The 25,767-nt window shown below is 36.7% G+C and overlaps 1 protein-coding gene across 1 annotated transcript in view; it reads right to left on the bottom strand.

Annotated features, from left to right (window-relative positions):
* Window positions 1-16,773, bottom strand: part of LOC144350129 (protein mono-ADP-ribosyltransferase PARP12-like) — a 31,959-nt gene extending 15,186 nt beyond the window's left edge. The window contains exons 1-4 of the mRNA XM_085505282.1: window positions 16,722-16,773; window positions 10,600-10,688; window positions 8,151-8,191; window positions 7,691-7,774 (exon numbers count right to left, since the gene is read on the bottom strand). Coding sequence (XP_085361408.1) covers window positions 7,691-7,774; window positions 8,151-8,191; window positions 10,600-10,688; window positions 16,722-16,747 — 240 coding nt within the window. The 5' untranslated portion in view covers window positions 16,748-16,773. The remainder of the gene's footprint in view (window positions 1-7,690; window positions 7,775-8,150; window positions 8,192-10,599; window positions 10,689-16,721) is intronic.
* Window positions 16,774-25,767: the final 8,994 nt, after the last annotated feature.

Here is a 25,767-nt window from a genome sequence, read left to right as displayed (position 1 = left end):
GTAATTAATATGTACTGATATTATCCTAAAAAGTATCTGGTTTGTGCAGTGTCCTATGACATCCATGTACCAAGTTTTATTGAAATGTTATTAGTTTGCAGCATCTACCAGTATGTGCTAAGTTTCATCAAAATCCAATCTTCAGATATCAGTGGAACAGTCATAGAACAGCTAAAAATCGGCTAATTATCATGCAAATTAGGTAATTAATATGCATGGATCTTACCAAAACCTAATCAAATCTGCGCATTGGCCCAGATCATTGGAACAGACGAACACACTTACATACACACACACACACTAACTGCAAAGACTCCCATTGTGTACTTCGCACACGAGAGTCAAAAATGTATAAAATAGTGACTGTTAAGTCTACTACATCCTTAACTGATGTCTCTTCAGTGAATTAACAGTGGTCAGGGTATGCTTAAATGTAACCAGTATGTCGGTTACTGTATGACTTGAGTTATTCATACGAGTTAATTTTCGCATCAATATACTTTGCGAAATGATGAGTGATGAAATGCGATTGACTCCTTTGTCGAAAAGGTCTGTAGCTGACGCTTGTCTCCCATTGTAAAAGGTGGGGTTTGTTGCAGATTTAACAGCATTCTTCGCTGTGCGAGGTATTTTTACTTCTTTTCTGGCTTTGTCCGTATTGAGATGAATCAGGTGAAGTGTGCGATAAATTCATATTATCTGCAGACCTGGGTTTAGAATCAGATGTAGTTACCTTAAATCAAGAGTGTCTGAGTGCAATGATGTATGATGTTTACTTTTGTATTGTTTACAAGTGTATTGTGAACAATATACCTCAACTTTGTGGTGACCTAAACAATTGTAACACAGTTTCTTATGCTTCACATAGTCAAGGCTGTCTTCAAGTGATGGTATCGTTTGACAATTCATCTATGGATTGTTCTTTTTGCAATATACACAAGCTCGTTGAGTAAATCTGGTTAGATTCGTTTGTTGATTCAGCATTTTGGTGAGTTTGAGTCAGTGAATTCAATCTATGACTAGCAGTATGTAAAGGTTTTTCGCATCGGTTCGGGTAACGGGGTTTATGATGTGTTGAACCGTGAAACCAGACTTCACCCACATTGCTTGGGCGAGTGTTTGTCCAAGTATTAAAGGTAGCGACATAGTTGAAAATATGGATACAGTGTTCTCCACAAGGGGTTTTAGGTGGGCGGCCCGCCCATCAAGTTGTACGGCCGCCTAGTAACTCTCAACACCCGCCCACCAACGTACATCCAGCTGAAATTATTTGTAAAAAGCTTGCATTGTTCTTCCCAAGCCTAAACAAAAGAGTAGTTGCCCAACCCTTTATTTTGCTATTGTTTCATGAGTCCAAACATAAACAATGACCACTGGAAGTCTGCAAGCAGTTATCAAGTGTATTCATGGCAATGTGTCAATCGCCTGAATTCATTGTCGCCCGACGTTGTTGCCACTTATTGCTCACGATACGCAACTACAGTGGTTTCAATTTACAGCTGTATTTTTAATAATGGTCTTCCGATCACGAAAGAAAGAAGTAAATACGAACAAAATGTATATGCACAGAAAATAAACAAATATATTAGCAGATTGTATGTAAACTCGAACAAAAATTAAAATTCTAGCCGTATTTACAACGTTCGCTCGATTTTCATCATGAAAACAGCATGGAGAAGGCAAACTGGTGACCTTTTGGCCTACCCCATTCAACGACCGTCTGCCACCCATCGCTGTTGGCGCTGTAACGATTTAGTATCTAAGTTGCATAGGGGAACAACGCATTCTGGGTGTTCGTGTACTGAATTCGGAAAGCGGTAATAAACATCAAACATGGCTGCCGGATTAGTTTACCGCGAGTATTTGTAATTGAATAATATTTTAGTTATCTTTTCCATGTCCTTTTTTCAATTTATCCATTTTTTATGTCTAATCTTTCGAGAACGTAGCAGATTCTTTTATTTTGCCGATTGCTAGAATATTTTCTTGAATTCCAAAACAACGTATGAAAACGCAAGTATCGTGACCGTACCACAGGCGCCTGTGGACGGTACATGCGTAAATGAATCTTACCGTCCGTCGGCACGGGTGAGTACTGATTCTTACTGACGGACCGGAACAGGAAGTCAGTGGAAAACAAAAGATTTTTTCGTTAGCGTGCCACAAATAAAAATGTTATGGGTTTTGTTTTGACAAATCGTCCGTTTTGGCTTCGGGGACAAATCATCTCGTATATTTTCTACATTATAACTCAATTATGTTTTGTACTTGCTCTTGAACAAGAACAATTTGCGAACGTATAAATCATCGATTTCAAACTTTTTGCATTTCGTAAATATTGATAGTGACCAATCCGTTTGTATTTCAAAAAATTGTAACATGTTTCAATTAAATTAACAAGTCATTGTCAATGACACGTCCCCGTTCCGTTCATATTTGAGTGACATATACATTCAAAGCAGATCATGACCGAAATGCACCTGCATATGTACAACACATTGTGCTAAATCTGAACAAAATCCATCCATGCATGACTGAGATCCGGTTCTGGAATTGTGAAAATATGTGATTTTGATGCATTTTCGGCCTTAAAATGGCCATCATTCCGCTATTGTTAAGCAGATCATGAAACAAATGCACATATCTATTTGTGACATGATGTACCATGTGTGTGTGAAGTTTGAACTTGATCAATCCAGACATGTCTTGGATACGGATCCAGAACTGAATTCTTTAACAAAATGGCCGCCAGTCGGCTATTTCGAACTTGATCCGAAAAAAAATGACGTGCATCAAGGTCCTATTATGTTTAATGTATGTACCAAATTTGAACAAAATCCATCCATGCATAACTGAGATACGGGTCCGGAATGGTGAAAATGTGCCATTTCAATGCATTTTCGGCCTTAAAGCGGCCCCCATTTGGCTATCGTTAATGAGATCATGAAACAAATGCACGTACATATTTGTGACATGATGTACCTTGTGTGTGTGAAGTTTGAACTTGATCAATCCAGACATGTCTCGGATACGGATCCAGAACCGAATTCTTTAAAACAAAATGGCCGCCAGTCGGCTATTTCGAACTTGATCCGAAAAAAAAATGACGTGCATCAAGGTCCTATTATGTTTAATGTATGTACCAAATTTGAACAAAATCCGTCCATGCATAACTGAGATCCGGGTCCGGAATGGTGAAAATGTGCGATTTTGATGCATTTTCGGCCTTAAAATGGCCGCTATTCGGCTATCGTTAATGAGATCATGAAACAAATGCACATACATATTTGTGACATGATGTACCTTGTGTGTGTGAAGTTTGAACTTGATCAATCCAGACATGTCTCGGATACGGATCCAGAACTGAATTCTTTAAAACAAAATGGCCGCCAGTCGGCTATTTCGAACTTGATCCGAAAAAAAAAATGACGTGCATCAAGGTCCTATTATGTTTAATGTATGTTCCAAATTTGAATGAAATCCGTCCATGCATAACTGAGATCCGGGTCCGGAATGGTGAAAATGTGCGATTTCAATGCATTTTCGGCCTTAAAGCGGCCGCCATTTGGCTATCGTTAATGAGATCATGAAACAAATGCACATACATATTTGTGACATGATGTACCTTGTGTGTGTGAAGTTTGAACTCGATCAATCCAAGCATGTCTCAGATACGGATCCAGAACTGAATTCTTTAAAACAAAATGGCCGCCAGTCGGCCATTTCGAACCCAATCCCAAAAAAAAAATGACGTGCATCAAGGTCCTATTATGTTTAATGTATGTACCAAATTTGAACAAAATCCGTCCATGCATAACTGAGATCCGGGTCCGGAATGGTGAAAATGTGCGATTTTGATGCATTTTCGGCCTTAAAATGGCCGCTATTCGGCTATCGTTAATGAGATCATGAAACAAATGCACATACATATTTGTGACATGATGTACCTTGTGTGTGTGAAGTTTGAACTTGATCAATCCAGACATGTCTCGGATACGGATCCAGAACTGAATTCTTTAAAACAAAATGGCCGCCAGTCGGCTATTTCGAACTTGATCCGAAAAAAAAAATGACGTGCATCAAGGTCCTATTATGTTTAATGTATGTTCCAAATTTGAATGAAATCCGTCCATGCATAACTGAGATCCGGGTCTGGAATGGTGAAAATGTGCGATTTCAATGCATTTTCGGCCTTAAAGCGGCCGCCATTTGGCTATCGTTAATGAGATCATGAAACAAATGCACATACATATTTGTGACATGATGTACCTTGTGTGTGTGAAGTTTGAACTCGATCAATCCAAGCATGTCTCAGATACGGATCCAGAACTGAATTCTTTAAAACAAAATGGCCGCCAGTCGGCCATTTCGAACCCGATCCAAAAAAAAAAATGACGTGCATCAAGGTCCTATTATGTTTAATGTATGTACCAAATTTGAACAAAATCCATCCATGCATAACTGAGATCCGGGTCCGGAATGGTGAAAATGTGCGATTTTGATGCATTTTCGGCCTTAAAATGGCCGCTATTCGGCTATCGTTAATCGGATCATGAAAAAAATGCATGTGCATATGTCCCATATAAGGTGTGATGTATGAGTGAAGTTTGAACTTAATCGGTCCATGCATGTTCGAGATACAGGTGATCACGGACGCACGGACGCACAGACGCACGGACGCACACAGGGCAAAACATAAGTCCCCGTTTTCGGACTGCGTCCGAACGGGGACTAAAAAGAAAATAGTAAATAACTTAGTGACATAAATGCTAGAATGCTGTATGTAAATAACATGCAAATGTATGCTAATTAGGCCGCCCACCAGCTAATTTGGATTGTGGAGAACACTGGGATATCATGTCAGCATCTTTATTTTATGTTTTTGTCATATTACCTCAAACCCTGCAAATAGAAGTGTGCATGGAATCATGGGAAGAAACAGTGTGCATTGCTGTGTGATAACTGTCATAAAGGTGATTGACAGGTCATGCTTGTTTTCAACTCTGTTAGGACAGTTGAAATCTACCAGGTGTGCTTGTGATTTACATAACAAAGGGTGTCACTAAATCATGCCTATAAATTGGACAGACTGAGGACAGCTGGGGTCCATCATTTCTACATGTATCCGGTGTATGCTGCTCAGTGTTCTCCACGAGGGGTTTTAACAGGACGCCGCGCCCTGTTATATTTCCTGTGCGCCCTGCATGGTCCCAAACAAAGAATTGTTTACAAAACATGCCAACACTCATTGTCTTCCGAAATGATTTATCGTGCTCAGGGTAACTGGTTCATTATTTTAAGGTGCAACTGTGTAAATTTACTTGTGTTCTTCTTGAAACAAATATTCTGATTGGTTGTTTTTCGCGTCAATGCGTGGCTTTAGCCAATCAAAAGCATCGTCACATAGTATCAGGGTGCACACAGTAAAATGAACTGTTTCCGGGTCATAGCTGTTTTCAACGAAGCAGACATCAACAAACTTTCGGTTTAAATGAAAATTATTTTTTTAAGTATGTATTTTGTTTTTTTATACCTAATTCTATTATTTTTGATAGTAACTGTTAACTGCAGATCGAAAATCTTCTATTGTGTACATTTTATTTTGTTTGATCATCTTGCTTTTTGGTGCCATTCATGCAAGTTTTTTAATGAACCAATTACGAACGTTTGTGCGACATCATACATTTTATTTTGCTTCATTCAAATAAATATAAATCATAAATATAAATTTTTGCTAAAAATTAAATAAAGCATGTATGTATCAGTTTGGGAAAATAAACTTGTTACGTCCTTTTCTGGACGCGATCATTACTGGTAAACAACTCATGTCGCCGCGTGATGAATCGTGCAGCTAAAATCAGCTGAGTGTACGTGCTGACGTTTACTTAATAATAGCTCTTCAAAATTCTCATTTATTTTGTAATAATCAATATATATTATGCATACGGAATAAAATGTAGATTAATAGATTTGTTGGTTTCCATTTTTCAACATCCATGCCAATGATGCAAGTTACAAGTGTGCCACGCCCACTTTACATTGGCGCGCCCTGTTTACTTTTCAAACCGTGGAGAACCCTGCTGCTATGGCTATTGTGTGACAAGTGAAACAGGCTACAACCACCATTCTGAGACTTGTATGAACTGCTCTGCCATCTGCTTTCAGTGGTGCCCTCCAGAATACCAGCGTTCCTCTGCAAGAAAGACTTCTGTATTTCTTTGTTGTTGTGTTGCAGAAGCCATTGACTGTCGTCCATTATTACATCCTGGAACTGTGAGTTATCACCAATGCATACTTCCTTAAGCAATCCCATATTTCAGTGACTTTATTCATTGTATTTTTCTGTGCTTTATTTCTTGTAATTATTTTGAGAGAAGCAAGGAGCTTTAACTCAATATTTTGGTGTATGTGTATTTCATTTCCAGTACTATTGTCTGTCTACCCCATATTAGCAGTGAAAGAACCCCCCTGTCCAGTTTGAGTTCTGTGGGTGCCCTCTCATTAGCGATAAGCAGGCCTTACACTGCGACACAATCAATGTTTGACTTTGTTGAGAGAATCTAATGTGCAATTTTGGTTCTCTTTTGAACGTGTCATTTATTGAAAAGAAACTGGAAGTTTTGATAACAAAACTGGAATTAGAGACCATTCAATTCTCTTACTGTAGATTCAATTTTGTTGTATTTTCTCAGGCATTATAATCCAGAGATGCTCAGGACCACAGGGATGACATGTGGGCTTTAATAATTTCCTGGGATTGACCAGAAAACCGAATGCTAGCTTGCAATTGTCAGCAGATGTAGGAAAGCGATTTATTAATCTTTTAGCCTCGCCTTCCACAATGCTACATACAAATCATACACTCAAAATGAGTCTTATTCACCACAAATAGTTGCGAATTACATTGCAACTGATCATGACCAGGGTTCCAGCTTGAAATTATAGATGGGTATACTTCAATTAAACACTGTTGATAAGTTGGGCAAAATATCTTTCTGAAAATCAATACAATTATTATTTTGTTTCCTTCATATTCACTAAAATATACTTTAATATTAAGTAATTTTTTTGTACAATAAAGGTCCTCGATGTAAACTAGGCCAGTTAATATGTATGAATAATTATGACATACCGATTTCAGAACCCATCCTGTCAGACATAATTGTATTTTCATAGCTAAGCCTGGCATAATGGTCTATGGAAGTTGTCTCATTGACTATTTCATGCAAGAAAACATAATTACGGTAGACACCAAAATTGTCAAAATCGGACCATTATAACAGATTTTATGAATTTGACCCTTACGAAAAGTGTGTTGACCTTTTCACATTTTCGGTCATTTAATGTAACCCACGGTCAAACTATATTTTTGAACTCTACTTGTCAAGATGAGTAAATTGATAAGCATCTTGAAAGGATTAGACCATTTTTGAATTTTTGGCCCAAAAATGATTTTTTTAATTTTGTTTTCTACCTTCTGCACTTAAGCACTTTTCTACCTTCTGCTGGTTGTCTGTACTACTACCGGTAGGTCTGGTCACAGGACTCCATGACTATCATTGTGTTGGCATTGGAATGATTAGGCTACACAGGGATCCCCCTGTTGTTGAAGAAGATTATAAATTTGAGGACAGATGCTACAGTACTGGGCTGGTCTAATAGATGTATCTGGTACAGAAATTTAACTCACCTGATTTTTCCTCCCAGATTCTAATCTTCTGCTCGTGTTAAAGTCTATCATTGTTCCAGGTTTCGAGTCACTTTCCTGACCAATCTGAAATTTAAGACATATAAGGCATTACTTTCATATAGTTATGTATTTATTCTTGTTTCTTAGGTTTGCTTCTCATTTATTTGACAAGGTCCCTCCTTAAATTTTTGTTTAGTCCAAGAGCCCAAACAGCAACTAAAATCTAGTATAATTTCATTTTGTTAAATTTTACACAAAATACTAAACCATGATTGGAGCATTACCATTTGAAGTACCCGGGTATTTTCAATATATGCAAATAAATGTACCCCCCCCCCTCCTCGGTAAAACACTTCAAAAGATTTCCTGATGTCAGGCCAAGAAGATTATAAATTTAAGGACAGATGCTACTATACTGGTCTGGTCTAAAAGATGCATCTAAGACAGAAATTTAACTCACTTGTTGTTTTTTTCCAGCATTAGATCTTCTTTCCGAGTCATCTAAAAGTTAAGACATACAAGGCATTACTGTCAAATAATTGTTTTTTAAGGCTTCCTTATCACTAATTTAACGAGGACTCGCTTAATATGCGATCAGACAGTTGAAATATAATAGCTCCAGTAGCTCCGCTGTCTTCATTATCATGGAACAAGAATCAGTAAAGTGGCATTGTGGTTGTAATATTCATAGTCAGTCATTTAGTGAACATTGCACTTGAGTTACAGTTGCTTGCAGTTGCAATTATGAACTTTTATAGTGTTCATAAGGATAGTGCATTTCATTGGACAAACATCATTGAGGCTAAACTTAAAAATCGTGGGTGTGCAAAAACCTGTGAAATAGTTGAGACAAAAAAATATGTTTTTGTTTGAAAATTGTGGTCATGTTTTTGAAATGTTATCCTTCTTAATAACGTTATACATATACGTAATTGTTTTGTTACACCCAAAAACGAATGTTTAAATCTATGCAGTAATAATCTTATGATCAGATATAAGAGAGTCAATTAGTCCAGTTTTACGTAAGACATTGCTGAATGCATGATCAATTGTTGTGCCATACACTGTGGTAGCTTCGAAATAATTTTTTTTTACCAAAAATGACAAAAATATTCACTAAAAATCCAAATTTGCATATTTTGAGACGAATTTAACAAACCTGACAGAGGACCACCCCATATATCATTGCTAGAAATATGAAAGCATTTGGACTTAGGGTTTGGACTAGTTGTCGAAAATAAATATTTTTTACCAAAATGACAAAAATATTCACTAAAAATCTAAATTTGCATATTTTGAGATGAATTTAACAAATCTGACAGAAGACCAGCCCAAGTATCATTGCTGCAAATATGAAAGCATTTGGACTTGCGGTTTCAAACTAGTTGTCGAAAATAACATTTTTTTAACCAAAAATATTCACTAAAAATCCAAATTCCCATATTTTAACACGAATTTAACAAATCTGACAGAGGACCACCCCCAAGTACCTTTGGTACAAATATGAATGTAATTGGTCAAGTACTTTTGAAGAAGAGGTCGTTTAAAGGAAAATTTCACGCGAGACGGATGACACCGGAGAGACCCCCATACGAACAGCTCCGCTGGGTCATCTGCGATGACAGCGGAGCTAAAAATCATAGTGGAGAAACAAATGACCTTGGGCTCATCATTGATAGAGATAAATTTGATAGCACTCAAGTAGTAGATTCATTAACTCCAGTTAAAGGGCAAGTCTAAGAGTGTTCCTCTAATGTCACAAAAGGGACTACCATTTAATCCCTTGCTTATGCGTAAATTTTCTAACATTTCTATCTTTCCTAAATAAGAGTCTGATTTAGGTTTTCTGGAGTTATTGACATCTATTCAAGAGTCTGATCTGATGTTTATTGTGGCCAGCGTGAATGTTAAATTTTGTTTTGACAATGAGCGTTTACAATGCAACCAAAATCATTCGCTTATGATGAAACTACATGTAAGTTGAATTTTACATGCATTTCATAACAATTCAACAAATTTATTTCTAAACAATTGCAACATTTCGAAAACAAGCTTGTCAGGGTCAGACAGTCATCACTATCCAATAGGTCTAGTGAACCTGAAAAATGATATCCCACCTAAAATCTTACTGGTCCTGCTACTTTTTCGAAGAGTTGTCTCTTTTGATAGAAAATACTTGCATAGCAATGCTCTCAAAAAGTAATGGGAGAGCTATTATATGTACCCTGCACGGAGACATATATCTGCACTCTCGTGACAGTTGTAATTAGCGTAGTTTTTTTGTTACACTTTCATGTCATCGTGGCGCTTATTTGTGAAATGACAAAAATATTCACCAAAATTAGAGATTTAAAGATATCATTACAAAATGAACAAATCTGAAAGAGGTCCACATGTAGTACTGTACCTTAATATGTAATATCAAAACAATTGGACTTGCGGTTTTTAACAAGAAGTCGAAAATATCACTTTTTACCAAAAATGACAAAAATATTCACCAAAATTAGAGAATTGAAGATATCAACATGAAATGAACAAACCTAAGAGAGGTCTACCCAAGGTACATATACACCAAGTATCAAAGCATTCAGGCTTGTAGTTTTCACGAAGAAGACGAAAAAGTAAAACATTGACACGGATAACGACGGACAATCACTCATATGATAAGCTCCGCTCGACAGAGTCGACAGCAGAGCTAATGACTGAAAGCGAGGTCAGTAGGTATGGAAGCTCCACTGTCTCGATAGACAGACAGCAGCTATCGAGGAAGTACTTTTTTAAAGATAAGAAACTCTGAATTTTGATTTTATTTCTATTTTGACAAAGTGCTAAGCTGATGTGGTCTGCATTATGTTTATGAAGTTTTCATGATTTGTTTGTGTGTTTTTGTAAAAAAAGTCAAAATTTACCGTTGATTGGCACATAACCAACAACACTCCTAGCCCATATTGTTGAATATTTTGGTATATTTCTCGCCGGCAACTTCGACATCACCCTGCTAAAATGACCAAATATAATTCTGCATAAGTATAAATTCAAAGTGTTTTAAACATACATTAGTGAGAGATCGCATTTTACGTGAACAAGAACATGCACTAAGAAGGAAAAGCTTGAGTCAAGAGTGTATCATGGACTTGGTACAACATGCACTGCGACAATTGAGTAATCATCGATATCATTTTGGGGCGCAATTGAACTTCAAGTACTTTGTGAAACTTGCTATGTGGCGATGCTGACATCAAGTGTGTATTGACCGAAGTTTGACCCCAAGTCACGCACTGAACTTGTGCGTTACCTTAGCAACCTTTTTCTTTCATAATCCATCTAGTAAAATTGTTATTACCGGCGGTATATCCGGTGGTACTGTAATAACACAACTTGTATGCAACTTTGTTTTGGCTTTGAATATTTCAACATCGTTTACTTAGTGTGCTGCTTTTCTAATAACGCAAATATGTTTTAACTCACAAATACCATGAACGCGGAGAGTTAACTGAAAGGCAGCGTCGTTTAAAAAAAAAAAAAAAAAAAAAATAGCAGCTTGTCGGCTGAGATAGCTCCGCTGTTATCAATGCACATTGCAATTAAAGAACTGAAGATATCATTACAAAATGAACAATATGTATAGCATTAAAGCAATGAGACTTTTTATAACTTTTTATAAAATATTCATTAAAATTTGATAATTGAAGAACAAAATCATTCTGAAATGAACAAACCTGAGAGAGGTCTACCTGTAGTACCTAGGTAGTATATATAATATCAAAGCAATTAAACTTGCGGTTTTTAACAAGAAGTCGAAAATATCACTTTTTACCAAAAATGACAAAAATATTCATGAAAATTAGAGAATTAAAGATATCATCACGAAATAAACAAACCTGAGAAAGGACCACATGTACCGTATTTATCCGGGTATAAGTTCAGGGTCCTGAAAATGGAAAATCGCCAAAAAGAAGGAGTGGGCGTTTGTCTGGATATCCCCGGCAAAAAAAATGAAAAATCGCAAAAAATTGGCAACACGCAGATTGAACTGCGACAGGGAGTAAAACGGCAAATAAAAACATGCAACAGAAATAAATGAAGAATATGCAGCATTAGAAGTGTAACAAGAAATAACTTATTGCTTAGAATGTGACAAATATTAAAACCAGAAATAATAAAAATGTGAAGATTCATTTGAATTAGAATATCCTCGTTGACAAACACACTGCCCCATACACGTGAATTATTTCCGGTTTTGACAAATACCGGATCAACAGCCATACAAGATCAATAATAATTTACGCAGTAAAAATATGAAAGTTCATAGTTGTTAGAAAAAAACACATCGAAGATCTCTATTTGTACGTTCATTGCTATCTTCGTAAAAGTCGAAACCCTGAAATTCCAAGTCGGCGCCACTGTCGCGATCGAACAAAATCCCTATAGCTTTGTCTTGAAGTTTGTCGATGTCGTCCAACACAATTTCGACTTAGCACATTTAATCCACGGATTTCGCTGTCTGGTAGCTTGGCACTTTTAATTCACTTCTAATCAGAATAAAGTTGTACACAACTCTGTACTGGCTTTTTTAATTACGCAATTTTGTTTACAGTATTGTACCGGCTCTGAATATTTCAACATTGTAATTGCTTTCATAATAATTACGCAAACTCAAGTTATTTTTACAATTGTTAGGGCACTGACCCGGGGTATTGGGTCTGTGAGTATCTCAATATTACCGACTTGATAATGTTGCTTTCGTAATAATTACGCAAACTTACACATGTGCGAATTTAAATCATTGAAAAAGATAGTAGTCAGGTGTCTAAACTCTGGGCATCGCACTTCGATTACATTATTCAAGTACATTTCAACTGATAACCACATGTTTGAATTACAATGTACATGCAACGATGGGCAATGACCTCCAGAGTTCATGCACTGACATTTAAAGAGGGAGAGTTGTCATCTACGCATGCGTCCATAGTGTGTCTACCCACGCCTACCCTTAGCTGAAGTTGACAATACATAAATACATACATTATGTATTAATTGGTTAACTTGTGTCTTTTGTCTCACCAAAATGGTTCAATATTTCAGGGCAAAAGTATTGAGGACTGTTCTCAATTATAATTATCAAACTTTTGACATATCATATGAACATTTGAGTTTTAAAGTTGTATTATGTTTTAATTTTTGTTGAAAATTGATCATTTCCTCTTTTCAGAAATATGTTTTACTATACAGCATACATTATAAGGCCTGAAACCAGTTGGTTTGAGTTTTCAACAACTTAGGGAGTCTCAATTCAACATTGTAAATAAACTATTAAATTTTGTACTGCTGGCAGGTTCTACTGTTATCACAATACTTTTTCGCTAAGTTTTGCTTAGTTTATGCTTTTAATGTGCAGCCAGACTTCACAGGCCAATGTTGGTAAGTTACTCACTGTTGCATATGGGATTTAAGTTGTTTTCCTAACTTAAATAACTTGGCCATTTTTCAGGCAAAAGATGTTGTCTGGATTTTGTTTTTGGATTTAGTTAAGAGGGTCAAATTAACCTATTTACAAAGGGCTTTCAACTAAATATAAAACACAATATTTACAACTTTAAATTAATGTTTTTGTGACATTAAATCCAAAGCAGTAAACCTGTGTATTAAAGTTTTACCAATAGTCATTAGACCTTGCTTGCTTTTATGTATAAAGCAAATTGTGAGCAATAAAAAAATGTTATTATATAACACACTACATGTATATATGCACTCTAGATGCATATTTTTGCATTTACACTGAGTGCCATATTGCTTCATACATATGATTTGTGAATCAGTCTGCAAATTACCTGACCATTCAGTTGAACATACTTCTACATAGCAATTAGTAGAGACTTTTCACAATAAAAAAAAATCAACACCAATGACAAAAGTCATTCAACTAATTTTCAGGCTGATTTGCAAATCAGGTGCACAAAACAATGTGGGACACACACATCCCTCAAGGTGACGTCATAATATTATGACATCACTCTTGTTGTGCAGACCCCCCCCCCCCAAAAAAAATCATTGACTCCTTCCAACTGCACTGCTCTTCGGTACCATCCCAATTCACCAATTTCTTTTTTATAATTAAAAGACCCAAGTAGGCCACTTGCAAGTCACACTGCTTTTTTTACGAGGGGTTCTGTTTTTGTGTGTATCCGAGGGGTATAATTTGTTCACATACTCATCCGTATACGTCAAATCAGTAGTTTCTAGGGGGTGTGTTAGTTAACAAAAATCCGACATCTAAATAGTGGATTTGAATCCATAGGATGTCAAAACCTTAATATCCATCCGTAGGGTGTGTGTGGATAAAAACTGGAATGACCCGTGCTGGAACAGCAAGATTCACAGTCAGTTCGCCCCAATGCACATTCGCCCCAGACCAGTTCGCCCCAAAGTCGGTTCGCCCCAAGTTTACTGGTGTTCGTTTTCGCGGTTATGCGTGCAAGGAAATGTGGTTTTGAAATATTTTAAAAATTATACTAAAGTAAAGCCACATCGAAGGACGCTGATCGCCGCGATTCATGATTGTAGCATATCGCCCGAACCCGTGCTGTGCCGTGTGCTATGATCGCAGACTCGTTTGACCTATTAGTCCGTACGACACTCTCCGACCCGATAGATTTTATAATTGGCGTTCACAGGTCAAAGCAGCCAGCAATCTTTCCGTTCAGGCTTCGATGAGATCCGTAAACTGGACGAGCTTTGAATAGTTTATCGAAAGGTCGAATTGATCTTCAACGAACCGTTTCTCAAACATCGCCATCTTGGATTATTCTATTGAGCAATAGGGGTTGTGTCAGCTTGGCTAGTATATTATATCTGAAACCAGTGAGCTTCATGATGTTCCTATCAAACAGTGCTTTTACGTTCATTTATTATGTTTTCTTTCTTGCAGGTGACGTGTATGTACAATAATATCGTAACACGTAAACCAGAATCAATCATTGAGTTGTTGCGTGTCTTGGTTTTGTGTGTGTGGTGGGGTGTTTTTTTATTTTGTTTTTTGGGTGTGTGTGGGGGGGGGGGGCAACAACCGGATTGCTAACTTTATTGGTTGTTCGAAAGTTTGAAAAATAAAATACAAATACAAAAAATACAAACAAAATACAAACTAGATACAAATGAAATTGTGCAGTACTGTTCGGTATCGTATACAAATGTTTGCTAAACAGTGGTAATAGAATCGAAATAGAATTTGAGATTGACTAAATTGAATTTAGTTCTTAGTTGATAAACGAAATAGAGTTTGAGATTAACAATGAATCTTGATTATCGAAATAGAATCTTAGTCTGTCGATCAGCGGTTGACAATACAAAATATAATCGAAAATAGAAATAGAATTTGCTGTCGATGGATAGGATAACGTGCTGGGTACAATAGTATGACTATGGGTGGGTCACAATATCGTGGTAGGTAAATATCGTCTAGTCAGAGCGTAGCTGCTGAGAGAGGTATGCCGTATGTTCACTTGATGATAAATCAATCAGAGTGGTTGCAGTACCCTAGAAATTGTTAGACTTTATACCCTTCAAATCACGCTGATTGGATATTTGGATTATATATTGGAAATTGCAAATTTGCATATTTAATATGCGCTAACCACTCACTTTAAATGCCTTATACTTAACACTTACCTAATAGATACTGGAGGTGTTGATACAAAACAATAGATCTATGAGCGGCGTGCGTCTTATCTAATGGGTGATTGTGCAAGCTGTCAGATCGATTAACGGGCGGCCCTTCTCATGTACTCATACAAAGCCGATCATGGGCGGTACGAGTCATGTACCGTTAATGGTCTAATAGTGGGTGTGGTCAATTGTTTCGCGATATACTAGGTATGCGCACAAACTGCAGAGTAATGTTTATTTTTGAGAATCAAATATGATTTTCAACATTTCCCCTTGACTTGAATAATGGTGTACGTCACAAAATGAATGTAAAACACATATACAATGGACTACAAATAAATTGGTTGTTGCTGTACCACAACTTCATGTCACAAAGCTCCACGTTACTGGGTCTTCTAGACGCCCAGTTTAATAGGTGTTATTCGGTACTGAAAAGGTGTCGCGGTCACACCTTTTTGATGGTGTGTGCATGGTGTACTACTATCACGCAATGTAGAGCCAACAATGGCAGAGAACAAACACACAGAATACTACTACGTTTTATTTTTTCAAAATGAATACTGTGTTCTTGCATTCATAAACCCTTGATAACAATTCTTCACTTCTGAAAACTAAACAAATATAATACGTGTACAATGTTAATAAAACTACGTTGTATATATAATTATAACAAGTCTCGTGATCCCTTTAGCGTGACCACAGTCCTTGTGACACACACCACCCCCTTTTGAATGGAACGTTCAAGATAGCGGCATCGTATTTTTAATCTGTGCGTTAAAACTGGAACGCCGAAACCACACAACACCGATTGATTGGTTGGTTCATTCATGTTTGTAAGGCAAGCCAGGGGAGATAAGTCAATCGAAAAAGGGGCAAAAAATCGCTATCACAGCGCATGGCAAAAAAAAGGCAAAGTATCGCTATCACGACGCATATGGCACGACACCGGTTCGACTCTTCGGGCGATATGCTACAATCGCGGCGATCAGCCTCCTTCGATGTGGTTTTTACTTAAGTATAATTTTTAAAATATTTCAAAACCACATTTCCTTGCACGCATAACCGCGAAAACGAACACCAGTAAACTTGGGGCGAACCGACTTTGGGGCGAACTGGTCTGGGGCGAATGTGCATTGGGGCGAACCATGGAACTATAATAACCCCGGGGTTTATAGTTCCATGGGCGAACTGACTGACCACCAACAGCAACGCCCTTTTCTGTCAAAACAGTTTGCCAGTTTCGGACAGTCGACTAAAGCCAACCAGACTTATTTAAGAATGCCTGAGAAATGGTTAGATTAACACATATACTATGCCGATGTCGACTAGATGCTCCGAATATGTTAATAATAACGAAGTTCCTTACCAAGCGTTCAGTACGGATGCCGCCATATTGGTCTGTTGTAGTATAAATGGCCGATGTGATTTACGTATCGCCGAAGGATCCCGACAGGTACCGAAGTTCCTATTCTCTAACATCCGGTAACTTCGGTAGTCTGATCTGAACCTAGAGAAATAACGCAAGCTTCTACTACCGTTCCTTCGCTAGTTTCGTTTAGATATCCACTCTCGACGTGTGTACCATCTCACCAAGAGACAGCTTAAGAAAGGTAAGACTCTGCCTTTACTTTACTGGCGCTGCGAGCAACTTTCGTGCCTGTGTTTTTGATTTTTAACCCTTGAAACAAACAGGGTTGGTGGAAAGTTGTCTCATAGTCGCGAGTTAGAGTCGATCGTCACGCGATAGACGAATTGCGTTTTTCGCACATTCTAGCGTGAGAGCTTCGTTTAGGGAGTATTCCCTTAGATTTTTTAAAAAAAAAAAACATTGTTAGTGTTATTTATTGTTTTTAAACCAATTTCTTGGTTTTACGTACTTTTTAACCGATGTGAGTTAATTTCATAAACGTACGTTGTTTATATATCGACGCCATTTCATTTTCACGTGACTTCGATTTGTTGTTTTTGAAGTTTTTTTTATTGTTGTTAACATTTCTACTGTTATTTAGTAGGATATTTCATTTCTTCAGTTTGTCCGGTATTGTTAATTTTTTATCCGGCACAATTCTGTTGAATATTTATCGTTTTAGAGAGTTTTGAAGTATTTTTTCACTCTCAGTTTGTCACGAGACGTCGATTTTTCTGGAAAACAATTTTCCCGAATTTTCTTCTTACTTTGTGAGCATTTCTGAGGATATTCACAGTAATTTGAATATTATTTAGTATATTTATTTGTTTTCCCGCAATTTCGTGGGATATTTTTAGTAAATTGGTGAAAATTTTAGTTGTATTTCATAAATTTCTGTGCTGTGTGGAACGGACGTATATTTGTTTATACCGCCTGTTCCTAGTCTCACGAGAGCAGACGCCGTTGAATAGAATCAATTTTAAAAGTTCTTATGTTCGTAACGTAAGAGGGTGTTGTATATTCATTGTATTCTATGCACTGTGAACTAGTTTTCATAGCTGTGATTGAATATCTTTGTGTGCATTGTGTTGTAGACTTTCTTTGTTGGATTTTCGTTTGTTCAGTAACGAAAGGAAATCCAACGGGGAGGGTCTGCGGCACGGTGTATACAAGGATGTTTAGATTGTGAGTGTTTACATTACAGTGAAGATCAATTTACTGTAAGCGTTTCATTTAGATTGTGAGGAAAAAATTTTAACAACTTGAGTAGAACATTTTTCACCATTATACCTTTTTCTCCATCATTTTTAGGAGATATTTTCTTCAGACCCTAGTACTGTTTAAGGGTTGCAATATTAATTATTTTTGTGTATATTGTTATGTTATTAATTTTTTAATTTTTATTGTGTCATTCACAATTTAGTCGGAGGTTTATGGTATTTATTTTTCCTGTATTTTTAGGAAATATTTTGAATACTTAAATCTAGATTTTAAGGGTTCATCATTGATATTTTCTGATTATACTTAAGTGTTTACCCTTGTTATACGGGTATTATATTTCAAAATTGTACTGTGTTATTTTTAAAATGTATTTCTCGTTTCAAAATGTCAAAGAAAATTAATATCAATGATTGTAGTTATGATACATTGTTACGTCTGCCCAGAGTGGGTCAAAGAACAGCAGACAGAATAATGCAGTTGAGAGAGGAGAATGGAAAATTGACCATGGCAATGTTGGAAGATATCCCGCATTTTCAAGTGTCAGGTGAGCTGAGGGAATTGATTACTTTTGGGAACATTGTAGAAGATCGTCCTAAAACCCCTGATGATTGGTATGACCGTGTATTAGAGGAGGAAAGAAGAAGTTATTGTGATAGAGAAGATGATAGAGATGAGGATAGAAGCTTGGAGAGGGATAAAAGAGATGAACGTCATTTCAATCGTGACTATAGTGGTAGAGAAGATTATCATAGAGACTACCATTATCCCTCAAACAGTAGGGAGGAGGAGGAGAGAGAAAGGAGGAGACATGATGAGAACTCCAAATTCCAAGAAAGGATGGAAGGGGTAATTAGGAGACAAAATCAGGTACCAAACAAATATCTCACTCTACATCAATTTTCCCTAGACAAAGGGAAGATAGTTTCCCCCCTTCATACCATTATAAGGGTGAAGCGAGAGGAAATAGATCAGACCAGGCACCTGTGTACAGAGAATATGATCACAGTCATTTGGCAGGGGATAGATCTGCATCGCCAGTACAAATTATTTCCCCTTATGAAAGAGCTGAGAAGAAACACAGGGGAGGATCAGTGGCTATTCCTAAGCCGTCCAGTATCCCAAAGTCTTTGATGTATGATGGGAGTTCTAAATGGCGTACCTTTTTCATCAAATTCAAATCAAATGGCTTCAAGGATCTAGAAGAAATGAAGACATGCAATGAATGTGTAATAGACTTGGTTGAGGCGATTCAGATGACACATGTGATGGCACGTGAGACTCTGAAAACAAATCAATTAAGAATGAAGAGGGATTATGACCTTAGAACACATGAACATTCTTACAGTGTAGGTGATAAGGTATATGTTCTGGATACAGCTTCGGTTAAAGGGAAAAGTCGTAAGCTTTTGAGACCCTGGAAGGGTCCAGGAATTATTATTAAAAAATTTACACCCTATCTTTTTAGGGTCAAGATTAGAAAAGATATTATTACTGTTAACCATGATAGATTAATGCGCTGTGAAATACAGGAATTACCAGTATGCAGGGCTCGAAATTAGCGGTAGCCCCGCGTCCACAGACTACCAGTTTCTTTCTTGGGGCTACCACTTTTCAAATTCGGTAGCCCAATTGGGCTACCAAAAATCCGGGATGAGACAGTATTTACCCGCCTACTACACGCGCCCTTAAAAAATACTGCCCATTAAATTCTTTTAATGATAGCCTGTGCGTGTATTGGACGGTGACTAGCTTGCTGATACAAATAACAATCACCCTCCCATATATTTCGTTTAATATTGTGCGTCCTTATATTTAAAAAACATTACCTTCTTCGTGTATGCGTACGTAAGTTGGAATAGCTCGCACTGAGTTTCTGGAGTGCGTGTGTGGCAGGGTGTCGCGTTAAGCAACTTGCCGAGGCAACAATGAATTGTCCTTCCCGCTTGTTGTGTGATTTAATTAATTATTTTTGATTATTACTCAGTAGTGATTATATTAACGTATAAAAAATAAATTCGTTGAATTGTTATGAAATGTAAGCGAATGATTCCGGACACATATTAAACACTCGATGCTGGAGAATATTCGCCATGCTTTGACCTGGGACAGAGTTCTTTGACCTGATAATCGCAAATTAACCAATCAAAATGGTGGATGATGCCAACGTGCTCATAGCTCATTATTCCCCGTTCGGACGTAGTCCGAAAACGGGGACTTATGGTTTGCCCTGTGTGCGTCCGTCCGTCCGTCCGTGATCACCTGTATCTCGAACATGCATGGACCGATTAAGTTCAAACTTCACTCATACATCACACATTATATGGGACATATGCACATGCATTTTTTTCATGATCCGATTAACGATTGCCGAATAGCGGCCATTTTAAGGCCAAAAATGCATCAAAATTGCACATTTTCACCATTCCGGACCCGGATCTCAGTTATGCATGGACGGATTTTGTTCAAATTTGGTACATACATTAAACATAATAGGTCCTTGATGCACGTCATTTTTTTTTGGATCGGGTTTGAAATGCCCGACTGGCGGCCATTTTGTTTTAAAGAATTCAGTTCTGGATCCGTATCTGAGACATGCCTGGATTGATCGAGTTCAAACTTCACACACACAAAGTACATCATGTCACAAATATGTGTGTGCATTTGTTTCATGATCTCATTAACGATAACCAAATGGGGAGGGCGCTTTAAGGCCGAAAATGCATTGAAATCGCACATTTTCACCATTCCGGACCCGGATCTCAGTTATGCATGGACGGATTTTGTTCAAATTTGGTACATACATTAAACATAATAGGACCTTGATGCGCGTCATTTTTTTTCCGGATCAAGTTCGAAATGGCCGACTGGCGGCTATTTTGTTTTAAAAAATTTAGTTCTTGATCCGTATCTGAGACATGCCTGGATTGATCGAGTTCAAACTTCACACACACAAGGTACATCATGTCACAAATATGTATGTGCATTTGTTTCATGATCTCATTGACGATAGCCAAATGGCGGCCGCTTTAAGGCCGAAAATGCATTGAAATCACACATTTTCACCATTCCGGACCCGGATCTCAGTTATGCATAGACTGATTAGCCTTCGCAGACGAAGTCTGCCGAAGGCTTATAGATTGGGTTCTGTCTGTCCGTCCGTCCGTTCGTCCGTCTTTTACCTCTTATAACTTTGATATGCTCTGTCCAATTTTTTTCCAAATTGGTGCAAATGTATATCTCAATGTCATACATATGCACGCCAAGTATTTTTTTGATTCGCCAAATTTTCATTGTGTTTTTCTGTGATTTTCTACATTTTACTAGTACAAATACCGAAATGTGCCGGAAAAATCCGAGTTTTAACGACATCGCGCAAGAGAACTGGCATACCGTATTGCGCATGCGCCAGTCCAACCACTGAGGAAATCGGCGGCGATTTCGTCTGAGGATATTTTATTCCGGACTGTATCTTTCTTTGCACAAGGCTTACATAGATTAAATTCTACCTCAAAGGTAAGAAACTGTGCTTATGGTATTTATTATGAACTTTGATTTATCCTTTTGTGTTCTGACTTTAGTGAGAAACTAGCGATCGCACAGTGTCACATTTTGCCAGAAAAACAGTCCTGCTATTAGTTCAAGAACTGGTTATGAAACGTGTAAATCGAAAGTTTATCTCGTCATTTAGGAGGCTTGGGAATAACGTTTGGCATATAAAATACTGGAATAATAAAAACGTAAAAGTTTAGAACACGCTGATCGTGATTCTGTTATGTACGATTGCTATTTCCGGTGTTCATTGGCAACTGCTAGCAGATTGAAACTTGGTTTTGTGACGACACATTAGACTAGAATTATCGAGAAAACACAAGTCAAGTTCGGCCAACCGTGACTGCTTGAAAGCAATGATGAAATTGAAAAGTAGTTTAATTCAATATCAATGAATCTATCATCACTTTTAAATTACCTTTGAAGTAAATATGATACCCGAGTGCGTTATTGTACTCGTGACCGGGACCTCCATGCTCCATGCGGTGTTGGAAGTTTATCGGTAAATCGAACCTCTGTCAACAGACACATTTTTCCAATCAGCTATTTATTTTGGTACTGAAGTCAGGGTGGCAATTTCAATGTTTAGCTACCATAATTTATCTCCATTATGAGCAGGAAAATAAATTACGGACCTCGATTGAGATGGATTTAACGGCGGCCATGTTTTTAAGGGATATGTGAAATAATATTAGGGAGGGGGTCAAATTCACGTACTCCTCAATTTTAATGATGTTGACTTAATATTATTTTTTTTTCAAAACTCCGGATATTATTTTATATAATATTTTACTACAACTACAACATGTTAATTAGTATGCAAATTAATATGCAAATTAGCAGCCAATCTGAGACAATGCAATCCAGTTCAAAGGAAATTTGACATACACTTAGGTTGCATGATCACTACCTCTGCTGATTAGTTTTTTATGCACTTCTATCTGCTTTTATATTAAATGTATTTTTTTGTATTTTTCTCAATAATTTTTTTTTATTACTTTTGATAGCTTGGCATCCATTTGGTACAGCTCAAGTGAAATTTTCGGCACAAGTACTCTGGCTTTTTGCACATTCTTAAAATTTTATTTTTGCAGAATCCTGTGAATATTAATTTGACAACTTTGTAGAGTGGAAACTATTGAATTACTCATCCCAGACTTTGGTAGAACATGTTTAAAATAGTACAGTGTGAACTGCAATTTCTTTCTGGCTGGTATAAATTTATTAAGTAATATTTTTTCGTACTAAAAAGACTCAAATATCTTTTTTAATTAAATCTAACATCCAATGGGAGCACATATGCTACAACCTCTGCTTACTTTGGACTAAATGTTCTTTTTTTGTTCAGGTGCAGAGCCAGATTTTTTTCTCAGAAAGCAAAGGCACTGGAACTACATGTATTACAAAAACATACCGGTACTATTCACTGCGTGTCTGACAATTGTATATAGTTTCGCAGGTCCTCTTTTTTTTACTTTGAGAAGTTCTGTTAACCAAAGCATAAATATGTGTTATCTCTGTACATAAAATTTCACACAATTTGTTAATATTAATGTATGATAATAAAAACTTGACAATATTCTTCTGGATTTTTGCATTTTATTTGTATCATTGTCGTATGAGAAGTAATCTTGTCCTTATTAGAGATATTGAAACTGATCCAGGGCCACAAACTAGTTTATCCAAACAGACACAACACTGACTCTACATATTTGCAGATCTGATTTGTATACTTCCTTGTCATTTTACCTGTTGTACTGGTTTGGTGCTATCTGGTTTCCTTGCTGAGAATAATGCTGACCTGGATGGAGAGTGCTATAAACTTGAAAATGCCATAGAAATCGCATTTCCCAATTTATGTCCATGCAACTTTAGAATGACATCTAGCGAAGGATGTGTCATTCATGACTTGTTACCACTAGCATATGGTATATTTTGCTATTTGCCACTCGCAACTTGGTACTCGCATATGGCATGTTTTCTAGGTCGTACATACCTGCCTGAAGCTAAACTAGCTACATTTATCCTTTATCTGGAGCTAAATTATCCATCACTATTCTTTTTCTGAAACTTAAACGGATTATTCATTAATGTCCCGGAAATTTGTTTTATGTGGCATTTGATATATTAAAGACAGATAATTATTTTTTTTCGAGAAAGTGGGAATTATGTGTTTAATAACTAAATTGTGTATACAGGCAAACAATCTAAACCAGAGGGTCCCCAACATGTAAGTGACAATGGTGGACAAACTTGTAAACTAGAGTGGAACCCTCCTAAAGATGATGGTGGTAGCGAAATTATCAAATATGTCATTCAGCAACGTGATAGTGTAAAGACAGAGTGGACCACTGTCAGTGATCATATACCACCCGATGAAACATCGTACAATGTTGTAAACCTAAACTACATACTACTTCAGAGTTTGTGCAGAGAATGCAGTAGGTGGAAGTGGACATCTGGAATCCAACGCCATAACAACCAAAGGTGAGTATAATATATATTAATTTTGTAATATTTAATTGAAGTACTCCTAGATTTTTCTCTTCATGAACTTCACCGTTGTTGGATTCCTAGCTGACTATCAACTATCCAACATAACTATGATTCGCACTTCATAAATCCCTATCACTTTTTGACCCCTTTCCATACTGGAACCATTGCGCTCAACACAATTATGTTTTCCATGTCATAGACCCCATCTTTTTCTGGATCCCTTACCCTACTACTCCCAACTTCAGAAATCTATCCCCACAAAGTTACCTAAATGTCACATAATTAATAGTTGTATTTTAACCAGAATGCAAACTTTTCATTTGAACAATAAAAAAAATTTTCAAATACAGAGAAATAATTAATTTCATTATTCAACAATACTTATGCAACTAATTTACAAGATGTGTCTAATCTTTCTTATATTTGAGTGAAATATTTTTTTAGGAAGACTATCAAATTTTTTTTTTCAGTACTTGTTTTGTAGTTAGCATGTCTGTATATGTGTGCATTTGTGTGTTTGTGTTTGTGTAGAAGTGGAGCCAGTAGTCTGGACACACACCAACAAAGTGGAGCCTTTAGTACATGTGAACCCTCAAACATGGGTACTCACAATGTTTCATAATTTATATTAATATTAAATGAAATTTAAGTCACGTGTGCGAAGCTTAGGTTTTAGTAAAGGGGGAAGGTATGGTTCAATTTATATTAATATTAATTTTAATATAATTGTACCATACTTAATTAAAAACGTTGTGTTGCATTGTAATTGAGTTTAATTAAACTCCAAGTAAAACGCAACCCTATATAGGAACGTATTTTAATCGAGTTCATATTATAAGTTAATTCATCTATAATAAAAGTTAATCCAATGTCTGGCGTCACAACTACGGTTACATCTGCGTGTGTGTGTGGCCGTCTACTCCATGGATATCTCAAGAACCATAATTTGGTTTTTGATGAAACTTGGTGCATAGATGCTCTGGGCCAATACACAGATTTAATTAAGTTTTAGTAAAAATCCATGCATATTACTTACCTAATTTGCATGATAATTAGCTAAATTTTAGCTGTTTCATGACTGTTCCACTGATATCTAAAGAACCACTCATTGGATTTGCAGATTTGATTAGATTTAGGTCTGTACATATAAATTACCCAATTTGCATATTTAGTTGATTTTCAGCTTTTGATGTTTCAAGTAGTAGTCATCACATATCAATTAAACTTGGATCATAGATATTCAAGGACTATGCAGATATTGATGGATTTGTTGGGAAATATTTCTGCATATTATTCACCTAATTTACATAATTAGTTAATTTTCAGCTTTTCCACTGATATCTCAATTACTAATCATCATATTTTAATGAAGCTTGGCACAAAGATCCTCTTGGACTATGCAGAGACCTGATTTGTTTCTGGATATATAATTGTGCATATTAATTACCTAATTTGCATAATTTTGCAGCTTTTCAAATGATATCGCAAATAATAAAATAATCATCGCATTTCAATGAATATAGGATTATGTAAAGACCGAATTAGTTTGTGGTAAATATTTATGCATACTGGTCACCTAATTTGCATAATTAACCAATTTAACACTGATGTCTCAAGTACTAATCATCACATTTCAATGAAACATAGTACATAGATGCTCTAAGACAATAGACAGACCTGATTAGTTTTGGGTTTAAATCTCTACACATTAATTACCTAATTTGTATATTTAAGCCAA

The sequence above is a fragment of the Saccoglossus kowalevskii genome, chromosome 11 (genome assembly GCF_978046115.1).
Source record: "Saccoglossus kowalevskii chromosome 11, keSacKowa6.1, whole genome shotgun sequence".
NCBI lineage: Eukaryota > Metazoa > Hemichordata > Enteropneusta > Harrimaniidae > Saccoglossus > Saccoglossus kowalevskii.
This window is presented reverse-complemented; position numbering and strand designations above follow the sequence as displayed.